The 12,821-nt window shown below is 41.8% G+C and overlaps 1 protein-coding gene across 1 annotated transcript in view; it reads left to right on the top strand.

The window, feature by feature from the left end:
* Positions 1–12,821, top strand: part of LOC8039543 (SEC14-like protein 2) — a 97,842-nt gene that overhangs the window by 41,210 nt on the left and 43,811 nt on the right. Inside the window, exon 9 of the mRNA XM_040223610.3 lies at positions 12,029–12,109. Within this exon, the coding sequence (XP_040079544.1) occupies positions 12,029–12,109 (81 nt within the window). The remainder of the gene's footprint in view (positions 1–12,028; positions 12,110–12,821) is intronic.

Raw genomic sequence — 12,821 nt, 5'->3', positions numbered from 1 at the left:
GGAAGGACGTGTATAAAATCAGATAGCTGCTAATCTTGACAGAGCTGTATATACCGCTGGCATGTTGAGTTTATTTTACCTTGCACAACTGGACCCTTGCATGATCTTCTCAATAGTGACATATATGCTTATAAAAGGACTAGTATGCGCACGTAGCTTTCGCTCTTGATTAAAAAAAAATGTAAACACCTTATCTTTACCATTTTGTTCTTAGCCCGAGACTGAGGCAGGAAAAGAGGAAAGTTTCGAAGTAGAAGAAAAATGAATAGTCGAAGACACGTCTCTAACACAGCTAAAGACAAGTTTATTTGGTCACCTTCTTATATACACTCCACAAACTTCACCACAGCACTTTCCCGATCTCGAAAGTCAAAAGATAACAAAGGTCTCACATCTTTCCACCACAATTGTCAAACGACCTTGACGTTTTCCACAAAGCAATGAACAATAGCTCCCCTCATCCGGAAGACACTTGTCTGAATCCTTCGCGTACACAGTACACTCTCTCCCTCTACTCTCCGACCCATAATCACAAAGCATCCCAGTAACAGAAGATATCAATCCACGTGATACACAAACGAAGAAACCGCTTACACCTTCACATTCAACAAGCACTTCACAAAACTTTCAAATCCGCAAGAATGATTTTCCGCTGCTGTTAAGCTGTAACGACACCTGACTAATGCAGTTGCCCATTGATTTCATTCTTATTGTTTCTTTTACAACCCTTTTGATGTCGTTTACCTCCCTGTGTATTATCTCTGTTTCAGACCAGTGGGGTATACAATTATTACATTCTTGAACATGTTTCGCTATTTCCGAATTGGCAACGTTGTTTTTGACATTCCTTTTGTGTTCAGTCAATCTGTCATTTATACACCTTGACGTCTGCCCCACATATTTAAAGCCACATTCCAGGGGGATTTCATATACCACTCCACTACCACACGGAATAGACTTTTCTCGATGCGTTTTTGCGCATTCCCTTACACTTTTGTGGAAGGGTGTGAGCTTGCTCAACTTATAATCCGAGCTAAAAACCAGATCTACATTGAACTTCTTGGCACAAGCCTTTAAGTTGTGAGAAATTTTGTGATAAAATGGAATTACAATAGTTCTATTTTTTGGCCTTTGCTTTGGTTCTCCTGTACATTTGTTTGCGAATTAAACGGATAACTGCTTCCTTACGAATTCATCCTCATAACCAGCACCGTTTAGCCTTCTCCACTGTCTTTCTACCAATTCGGCCAAGAAATGTGTACATGATCTTTTCATTGCATTTGTGATTAAAGACTTTACAATACCCGCTTTCACTGTTTTTGAATGGCAACTCTTTTTTGACAGCAGCGGTTTTGCGTTTTCTTTTCCATATTCCCAACATAGCCCTTTTTCATTGTGAATCATAAGTTCTAAGAACTGCAGTCTACCATTCGTAGGTCGTTCGACCGTAAACTTCAGTTCCGGGGCTGCCGATCTGATCAATGCTTCCAGAGTGTCAGATAATCCCTCCCGAAAAGAACAGATCAAAATGTCATCGACATATCTTTTCACAAAACAGGACTCCGACGTCATCTCCTGCAATCTATAAGATACAATACAATCCAAAGAATTAAGGTAAATTTCCGCTAACGCCGGTGCGACACTCGACCCAATGCATACTCCCTCTTTCTGTAAATACTTTTTCCCTTCATACTCTACAATCGTTGACTGCAAGTAATAATCAAGAATGGCAAGAAAACTGTACACCGAAATGCCTGACCGCGATTGGAACCTCACCAAATTCATTTCAAGCACCCCTTTTACCCTTTCCATCAGCCGGCTCTTCTCTAATGAGTAATAAATATCCTTGATGTCCATTGACAACACATCTCCTTCCTTTCCATGATGATCATCGAGTATTGTGATCAACTCACTCGAATTTCTCAGTGACAAAGACTTATCTAGAATTGCATGTTTTAAACCTTTTTGAAGAAACACGGAGACTACCTTCTGCCAAGTCCCATTCGCATTGATCACTACTCTAAGTGGCATCTCCGGATTATGATCCTTAAGGAAGAATTTTACGCTCAACGCTGAGTTCGACAAATTTAACATAGTCTTTGCTACATCTTCAAATTCGTCTTCCTCTAAAATGGAAACTATATTTTTCTTTAACTTTCCGATGTTTCCACTCCATTCATGAAACAAGGATTCCATCGCGTCGCCTGTTTTCGTTTGAAATGACGATTTTGAAATAACCGCGAACCTACCGGATTTATCCGTTTGTAGCAATTGTAATGAACGATCCTCTAACTCCTTTCTAACCGAGTTGACGACACGAAAATTCCTTTTCTCATTTGGGTATTCATTCCCCATTACGTTTTCCATTCTGCCAACAGCCTGTTCAATAAACGCCGCTTTTTCTTCATGCCTGACTCCTCTCGCAACCGACTGTATGGATGAAAAAACATCCACCCTTGACGGTTTTACATCAATACAAAACTTCGGCCCCTTTTCCAAGACTTCTTGCGTCTTCCCTGACAACATTACGCCACCCGGGTTGATAACAGACGATCCACACATCCGATCGAAAAAACTATAAAACCGTGACTCTCTAGCCCTTCCCTCCTGAGATCTCATCTTAATACTATCCAGAACATGCTTTCGCCAGAACACCACATTCGGTCGAAAATTGTCCTCCTGATGCTGTTCCAAAGGATGTAGTCTCTCTGCCGCTTGAAATCACCTCCCACCAGGAGCTCCCAAAGTCTTTCGGAAGCGCTGCGTATTTCTTTGATCCGGTGACTTGAGGCTTCTCTGTACGCCTTGAGGATCCTCTTCTTTCCGCTCCAATGGCCCCCCGATGCCGACAGGTGTTTGAATGCAGAAGGGTCCACGAATCTTTTTCGAAGGCAGATGCCGATATATGCAACCTCGGCCTCCAGCTCCGCCAGTCGACATCCCAGCCGGTCCAGTACTGCTACCGCTTGACAAATCCAGGGGTTAACATCCACCAGCTCGCCTGCGCAATCACTACATTATCATTGATTATACCTGAAGCAGGCTTGATCCCCTTCTCATGTGCAACCACATCATCAACGACACCGACCGCCTGGATTTTGTGAACAGGAGTCCTGTTTTGTGAAAAGATATGTCGATGACATTTTGATCTGTTCTTTTCGGGAGGGATTATCTGAAACTCTGGAAGCATTGATCAGATCGGCAGCCCCGGAACTGAAGTTTACGGTCGAACGACCTACGAATGGTAGACTGCAGTTCTTAGAACTTATGATTCACAATGAAAAAGTGCTATGTTGGGAATATGGAAAAGAAAACGTAAAACCGCTGCTGTCAAAAAAGAGTTGCCATTCAAAAACAGTGAAAGCGGGTATTGTAAAGTCTTTAATCACAAATGCAATGGAAAGATCATGTACACATTTCTTGGCCGAATTGGTAGAAAGACAGTGGAGAAGGCTAAACGGTGCTGGTTATGAGGATGAATTCGTAAGGAAGCAGTTATCCGTTTAATTCGCAAACAAATGTACAGGAGAATCAAAGCAAAGGCCAAAAAATAGAACTATAGTAATTCCATTTTATCACAAAATTTCTCACAACTTAAAGGCTTGTGCCAAGAAGTTCAATGTAGATCTGGTTTTTAGTTCGGATTATAAGTTGAACAAGCTCACACCCTTCCACAAAAGTGTAAGGGAATGCGCAAAAACGCATCGAGAAAAGTCTATTCCGTGTGGTAATGGAGTGGTATATGAAATCCCCCTGGAATGTGGCTTTAAATATGTGGGGCAGACGTCAAGGTGTATAAATGACAGATTGACTGAACACAAAAGGAATGTCAAAAACAACGTTGCCAATTCGGAAATAGCGAAACATGTTCAAGAATGCAATAATTGTATACCCCACTGGTCTGAAACAGAGATAATACACAGGGAGTTAAACGACATCAAAAGGGTTGTAAAAGAAACAATAAGAATGAAATCAATGGGCAACTGCATTAGTCAGGTGTCGTTACAGCTTAGCAGCAGCGCAAAATCATTCTTGCGGATTTGAAAGTTTTGTGAAGTGCTTGTTGAATGTGAAGGTGTAAGTGGTTTCTTCCTTTGTGTATCACGTGGATTGATATCTTCTGAGATACAATAGTAAGGGTGCAGGCGAGCTGGTGGATGTTAACCATGTTGAATATACCTGAGACTGGGGTAGAAAAACATAAAAGTCGAAGAAACAGAACGGGACAGGACGACGTCGTCCTGTCCCGTTCTGTTTCTTCGACTTTTATGTTTTTCTACCCCAGTCTCAGGTATATTCAACATGGTTGATATCTTCTGTTACCGGGATGCTTTGTGATTATGGGTCGGAGAGTAGAGGGAGAGAGTGTACTGTGTACGCGAAGGATTCAGACAAGTGTCTTCCGGATGAGGGGAGCTATTGTTCATTGCTTTGTGGAAAACGTCAAGGTCGTTTGACAATTGTGGTGGAAAGATGTGAGACCTTTGTTATCTTTTGACTTTCGAGATCGGGAAGGTGCTGTGGTGAAGTTTGTGGAGTGTATATAAGAAGGTGACCAAATAAACTTGTCTTTAGCTGTGTTAGAGACGTGTCTTCGACTATTCATTTTTCTTCTACTTCGAAACTTTCCTCTTTTCCTGCCTCAGTCTCGGGCTAAGAACAAAATGGTTAACATCCACCAGCTCGCCTGCGCAATCACTACATTATCACCTTATCTTTGATGTGCTTACTCCTCTAGACTCACCAAGGCATGCATCGTTCCTTGTATGAGAGTTTTCATAAATTATTTATTTTACATTGTGTAAAACCCTTTATTTTCGTGGCTTCTATTCTTTGCGAATCGGTCACAGAGGACGTTATCGCGGCCACTTAATTTCGCGAATTCCAGGCGCCTGCATTGAAACCGAAATGGACCGAAATGTTTGTGTGCCCTCGGATTGCGCGATTTTTCAATTCGCGGGATTCGCGAAAATTAAGGGCTCGTGACCATTAAAGGGGCCCACCAACACTTTTTTGACAGGTTTGAAGTTCGCGCTGAAACGGAGCTCCATCAAAGCAGGAACACTCAGGAAAAAAAAAATATTACAGAAATTCGCAATATTTTGCGAGTTATTAGCAAATTAAATTTTGCAGAAAACAACTTTTAATAAGCAAAACATTGCGCTTCATGACGTAAAATGAAACAGTTTAGCGATTGGAGCAAAGCGGTTGGCCAATTGGACGCGAGTTTGGTTGATAGCCCGTCGGCCCGGTCGGCTCGTCGGCCATTAGGCCTAGTTGCAACCATCGTAGCTTTGGGATCGGGTTGCCATCATCGATGAATTTCCCGGGATTATCGGATTTTGAGGGCGGATCTGGGCGTCGCGCCGTACGAGGACACTCCACGCAAGCGCCGCGTCTCTGCCTCAATCCGCTTCGACAGCCGCGGAAGACTCGTCTCCCGCAACTCCGCCACCGGAGCCGCCTCGGCGACTAGGAGGTACAAATTGGGGAGCGTTCCCGTTGGGCACGATATAAGCTGGGTCCCGTCGCCGCATTTCACTCGAACAGTGAAAAGTCTGTCACAGCACTAAAAGAAAATAAGGGTTCCCCTCGCTCCTCTTACTGCTTTTAGTTGACCGGGACCGGGGGCGCACAAGTGAAAATACGATGCGGGTTGTCTGCACGGACCACCTGTCGTCTGCTCGCGATGGTACGTCGCGGACGCCGCTGGGAGGCGCGTATGAGCGACAAGGCGTTGTTTTCGCCCTTTTTGAACTTTACTTTGCAACTTTATTAGCTCTGTAAAAATGACTTGTTTGAAAAATAATGACGGTTAACGTGTGATATACTTTATTTCGCTTCAAAATTCCTGAGGCGGCTCTCGCCAATCACGAAACCCAAAGAATGTGACGTAGAGTGAAAGGGAGCGCCGTTTTGCGCGCGCATTCGGCGCCTCGCGGCGCCACCGTCGGAGGAGGTGTTTCCGAGTTGTCAAATTAAAATATGATGCGCTAATATTTTCAAACTCTTTCGTTGTCCCCTGGGTTTCCGGGTCCACTAGCGCGTAGAAACCGCAAAAAAAAAGTCGACGCTCAATTACTGTTGGAGGGCCCCTTTAAGGGTTTTACATATCGTTTTGTCAACCCGCACATGAGAGTATACCAAAGTATGAAAGAGAATTAGGTGCATGCCCGTGTTTACAGGTGTGCATGTGGCTTCAACGGCCTTAGATAATTCTGAGTCATTGCTCGGGAGAGGAGAGCTGAAAACTGGCGATATAAAGCGTACAGAAGACCACGTTTTTATGTGAGGTAATCATAAAAAAATAAAGACTGACACTGTACTTCCCAGAATGCTGGAAGATATACAGTTCGTGTTAAATAATCATCAAAGTTACTACCTCGGCCTTTCAGATTGACGGCTTCTAGTGTCCCCTGCCGTGCACAACAAGATGGGGCATGAGTGGGCGACGCGAGCAGCCATCAAATACCACTGTCGTACGTCAATTCCCGCGTGTGGCAGCCTGAACGCTCTAGGAATAATGCATCTTGAACGGATGCTCTGGCTCTTCTTACCTAGAACACGTTTTGTTTATTAACTCCCCAGTGCCAAAGAGTAAGATATGTCAGCTTTCTATATTGATCAAAAGACAGTTATTAGGATAGGAACGGTTAACGCCACTAAACTTTGTTTCCCCCCCCCTCAAAAAGTAAAATAAAATAAAATAAAATAAAAATAAGGCGGGCCATTTTCCCGATGTACGATACCACAACCTCTTTATATTCATTGTTCATACTGAACTGTTTACATTATGCGGTTATGCACCCTCAAAACGGCTTTTCGTCATTGTCGTGTCTATTACGTGTCGTTTCTTGTTTCTTTTTAATGAATCCATCTTTCAGTTACGCTAATCATGCATTCTTTTACATTCAAATAAGACCAAGAAAGGACTTGAAGGAAGGGCTTTCTAACAATATGTACACCCTTTGCTCCTACATCAGAACGCAAATTGAAGTCAGACGAAATGCAAGCACAGAGATGCGAAATAAAAGAGTGATGTCACAGGGGATTATCCACGCTCGTTGGGATCATCGTGCATTAACGCAGAACAAATAAAAAAAAAAAACCATGGTCCGCTTAAAATTTCGTGGTTTGCGCAGTTTGAGTTGCCCGTTTAGTTGAAGCGTTGATTGCGTTCGGACTTCAGGCGAAACCGAGTAGAGGACAGACTTTGCTACGAGCACGTGGTTCTGCTACGGACACGCTCATATGGCGTGAATTCGTTTTTTGCCATGCGCATAAAATTTCCTAGGAACCTGACTTCTTCGGATCAGTATTAGGACCTCCTTAGGATCAGTATTAAAATCTATATCTTCGGCACCTTGCACCAGCCTAATAGTTTAAAATGTATCATTAGATTAAAAAACAAAACAAATAAATGCCTAAACCGTGTCACATTAATTTTTTTTTTTGGGGGGGGGGGGAGAGAGTGACAAAGAACAAAGTGAATCCATTGTTTTATCGAAATAGTTGGTGCGATATGGCACAATGCTACATATAAATAATTTCTTGAATATTTTACATTGGTTGTGTTTCTAAACACTCACGCAATAGCTATAACACGTATTCTAAAATAGATAACATAAAAAAGTTTGAAAATTGATGTTTAATAGAAATTCGACGCTATGTCAACTATGTTTAATTCGCTAGAAGATTAGTTATCAATTGTTTTTTTACTAAGCGGGCAAGTCAGTTTGCATCTTGCATCTTGTTCAGCAATCGTTGGAAGATCAGACATGGCCATAGGAATTGTCAAAATGTTAACAGGGGCTCATGATTATGTTTTTCTTCTTATGCTTTCTTTTTTTCGAATCTTGAGTGAAAAATGCAATTTGAGGGTTGTCAGTTTTTTTTACCTCAACATCGCCGGTGGCCATGATCCCGCTCGTACTAAATACGAACAAGCGCTAATATACGCTTTTTTTAAAAACCACCGCTATCCAGTAACTGCGAGGCCAGTTATCCGTATCCGCCATTTTCTAGACACGCACTCTGAACACGTATTGGACATGAGGGCTGCGTCGGCGTTCGCCGAGGACTCGGATCCAAGTAAACACTTCGTGTCCAAGTAACGGTGTCCACAAATCTGGCTCGGTGGAGTTTTGAAAAAGCTCTGTTGCAAAGGGGAAGGGTTTCACGCTGTATACTCTCTGTCATAGATTATCTTGCCACCGGCTTAGCTGAATTATTTCACTAAACAAGTAGCTTTCAGCCTACCTATGCGAAGGAACGTAATATTCGAGTTTGCATCCCGAACACAAGCCGTGGTTTCCATGGAGCAGATACACTTCAGACAGGCGTGGAATTTCTCCACGCAGCGTTCGTTGCTCGGGGCGCGGCGTCAGAGCTCTGACAGTGAACTGCGCCCGCAAAGTGAAAGGGGCACTCGGCTACTTTTTGCAGAAGCCTGTTTTTAATAGCATAATGTTTCTTGGACTTTAGTCATTAAAAATGACCAGATCTAAATGGCGAGAGACGTCCAAGCAAACCTCACAGCAATAGACATCCACGGGCACTATTTTCCCTTTGAAAGGGGGGGGGGGGGGGGGGGAATCTTCGGGTCCAGCCTACGTCCTTAAACTTTTACCGATTAAAATAGGCAATTGCGTAGAGAATTCCAATGTATCTAATATTACTTTTGTTAGGCGCCTTGTGCACTATACTATAAAAAAAAAGAAAACTTAAAATATCTGGGTGTAAAAGGTGTATAGAGTAATTCTTGTTTGAATACGTCTCTTGACGGCGCCCGATGGTGCCTGCTCCAAGGCGCACAAGAGGTGCTTGTCACAATCTTTGAATATATTTTAATAGAGATATCGACCACCCATGGTTGTAATTTTGTTATTTTAGTGCGCTTAGAACCCGTAAATTGCTTTATTACCATAAATACACGATCTGAAAATCTACTTGAGTGCCCCTTTAACGTGGAGCCGCGCCAATTGTGTATTCAAATCTTTTTTTTTACATTTTAACCCTGCAGCCTGCATCAAATTATGTTGAGAAATAAAGTATTGATTCAATAATTGTATAAAACTTCGTAGCCCACTCCCAGCATATTTGCTCCACGTTGTCTCGCCTTAACAGCAACATTTCAAGCTACATTTAGAGAATAACATTAATGGTTCATTTGTGTGTGTTTTTGGTGCAGGTCAATAAACGTTTAAATATCTTTAAAGGAACATTATTTACTAAAACAACCTGACTGGGACGAGAAAGGACGAACAGTCTCCAGCACAGATGAGGTTCATTTGACAAACGATTTTGATTATATAGGCTTCAAGATTCACAAAAATGGAAATGAAAATTAAAAAAAAGAAAGAAAATGAAAGATGAAGAGAGATAAGAAACACTCTTTCCACACTAAACAGAAAGGCAGTGACCACCGTTTTGAAACAAAGCAACAAAACAACCTTTCCTCAAAAGAAGCGAGAAGCACTGACCTCCACTGAACACCACTTTTCACGAACTTTTTTTACACTAAATTTCACAAAAGCAGTTACCAACGTAAAACAAAAAAAAAAACAGGACACACGTCTCAAGTTTTGATCTGGAATCACTGAAGTACTCATAGTGTTTTGCTGACAGTGCAATCTAGATAAGAAGGAGAAAACTAAAAGAGCATAAAAAAAGGAGCGAATGACGCGTCGAAAACAAAGTTCCGTACTCGGAAGTATCAAAGCATGTAATTGAGAGTAATAAGTATCTGCCTTTCTTGCAATCAACCTCAATAGTCCCCACAGAAAAAAAGTTTGTCAATAACGTTTGAAAGAGGATTCTAGTTGAACTTGTGGGAATCCTGTAAAGAGGGGTCTCTCACTTTAGACACAAAACTGAGAAGATTCCTTCAAATTTGATCCTTCGGTGTTCGGTCAAACTTCTCCCTACGTATGGCATGGTTGCTATTTTCTGGGTTCAATTTTTTTTAAGGTCAGTTCTTTTTTTGGTTTTATTGTATTTCTTTTTACTTCTTTTTATCTAGTTCGTGCTGTCAGCAAAATGCTGTGCGTGTTTGAGTGTTTCTTGATAAAAATTTGAGATTGTTTTCTGTTTCTTTAACTCTGCCCTACCTTTAAAACTTTGTGTGAAAAAAAAAAAAGTTTGCGAAGGTCACTGCGTCTCGGTTTTTTTTTTATGGAAAGGTTTCTGTGTTGCTTTGTTTCCGTAGAATCCCGGAGAAAAGCGCACCGGAGAAAAGCTCACAGGGGAAAAGCTCACCGGAGATAAGCTCACCGGAAAAAAGCTCACCGCAAAATCGCCGGATGCGGAGGGAAGCTCACCTGCCATTAAGCGTATGCTGAAAAAGCTCACCAATTTTTTGTTTATATGGAGGTCGTTGGATCATGCGTAACATATATAAATTTATTATCATTAAAATTCTTCGTCAGCTTTGTAAAAAAGAAAATGTCCTTTTTTGTAATATTTCTTAAGCTTATAGGGTACATTGCTCCCGAATTAATTATTGCGGGCGAGTGTTATCTATGGCCTACTCTCTAGGCAACAAAAGCCTAACTGAAAACTTCATGAGCTTGAAGGACAGGAAAAAGATCGAAAACTTAATAATGTCCGCCTAAAACCTAAAAATCAAAACTGTAAATGCCGAAAATTCGAAAGTGCATGCGCAACAACGCGGTACCTGAAAATCTCTTTGAAGCTTTTGATAAACTTTGAAAGCAGGATAAAACGGTCAGTAGGAAATTGAGGCTTCTTTCTTCCTCGGACAAGCACGTTTTCCAGCCGTTTCTGCTGGTGTTTCCACACGTTGCCTTTGTGTGCCTTTTACGGCGAGCCACCCATGACGTTCAGAGCTGCACTTTGTCACCGTTGTTACTCGTGACCTATATAAGAACTAGTCTTCTGTAAGGTAGTGAATAGGGCGAGTGTGTAAACGTTATGCATGATAGAAACCGAGCTCAAACGACGACGACCAATTGAAGACAAAAGTGGCAGGACGAAGCTGTTCTCGCAACTAAAGTTTTGTTAGTGAAATTAATATAAAGAAAACAGCGTAGCCGACACTGATTACATCCACAAATACCTACTTATCTATTCGGCACTGCACAATATTTGGAGCTGAAACGGTTCACACACCGCTATTCATATTAGCTCACAAAGAACAAACCTCTTTATTTGACAACGCTACCGACGGCGCACCCTCAGATGTCAATAATTTGTTGTCTTTTTTCACTTGTGTACGATGTTCCGATTTTATACTTGCGGCTTCATTAATATACAGATAGGGTGATTACCAATTTCTGAGGAATTAGTAAATATGCCCAATGAACCTAAAGATTATTACAAAAGAGATGACATATTTTTAATGAAGTGACGAATGCGAATTGTGATAAATTGCCACGTTTGACGCAGAATCCGCTAAGTTAAAAAAAATCTGAGCTTTTTTCCGCATCCGCTCAAAGGCCGATCAGCTTTTCTCCGCATCTGCCGGTTTTGCGGTGAGCTTTTCTCCGGTGAGCTTTTCTCCGGTGAGCTTTTCTCCGCCGCCCGTTTCCGTACGGTGGTCACTGCCTCTCTGTTTATTGTGGAAAGAGTGTTTCGTATTCCGCTTTTCTTTCTCTCTGTCACTTCTATTTTTTGAGGAGCTTGAAGCCTATATAAGGAGAATCGTTTGGCAAATAACATTCAGCTGTGCTTGAGACTTCGTGCTTGTTTGACTGACCCTTGTGGTCCCTGTCTCGGATTTTATTGAATAATGTTCCACCATCACTGGCTCGTTTGCGCCTGAACCTTCTGTTTATCTTTAGAGGCTTGTTTTATCGCAACGAATTTAACGCAACACCATTAATAGGTTATGCAAATTAAGTAAATAATATTTTTTTGAAGTGGTGCAACTTCACAATTGGTATTGCTAAAATGTAGATTATTAAGAAATGTGAAATCTTTGTTAACAAGGGTTACTGTCCCAGGGGTTGGAGTGTTGTCGTTTTTTCCGCAGTATGCTCAGGGTGTCTTTTGTCTTTGTCTGTTTCAGTACTGGACTTTCTCACCGACCTCATGTCCACGTTCGAAGCACACTACCCAGAGCGGCTTAAGAAAGCTTTCGTCGTCAACGGTGAGACTTTTTAAGCAACAAATTATAAGTCAGTAAGTCATGGTGGTGACCCTCCCGCGACTTAATAGAATACAGAAATAGTGAAATAAGGGCGGTTCTAGACTCAGGAGTGAACTACCGATACGTCGGGACGTTTTGGTGGCATATTTTAAAGAAAACCCGCCAGAGAACATGTATCTTGTCACGAAACTTTTTGCAGAGTTACCAGGAGCTGGTTTGGTGAATTAATTTTAATGATTCAATCATTTTTAGTTGACTAAACTTCAATAACGAATTTAGACTTGACAAATATCTGCATGGTTATGGCAAGCTGTTAATGTATCTATACCCAACAAGTTAATAAAAAGTTAACAACTCTATTATTTCTAAATTGACTAGCCCAGGCTTTGTTTTAGTGTGTGCCTATAGTGCTTCGAATTGAATAGCACTGTGTGGTTCACCCAGGACACGTCGACTTTTTGTGGTGTTGAAGCTAGGAATGAAGCGGCACTACTCGTTCACCCCTAGTTTTTAGTATGCACTTTATCTTAGGCAGAAAACGGAGGATTCTGTGTCGATGTGCCAAAAAATCGACACAGTACAACTGCGTGTATTTGCGAGTTTTTGCATAGTCTCGCTGTCTAGTTTTCTGCTACTTGTGGCTTAGACCCTTGTCGCACATCTGACGCTCGAGAGTTCCCAGAATCAACGATAATTTCCCGTGGCGGATGAT

This window comes from Ixodes scapularis, unplaced genomic scaffold (genome assembly GCF_016920785.2).
Source record: "Ixodes scapularis isolate PalLabHiFi unplaced genomic scaffold, ASM1692078v2 PGA_scaffold1__304_contigs__length_218370807, whole genome shotgun sequence".
In the NCBI taxonomy this organism is placed as follows: Eukaryota; Metazoa; Arthropoda; class Arachnida; order Ixodida; family Ixodidae; genus Ixodes; species Ixodes scapularis.
This window is presented reverse-complemented; position numbering and strand designations above follow the sequence as displayed.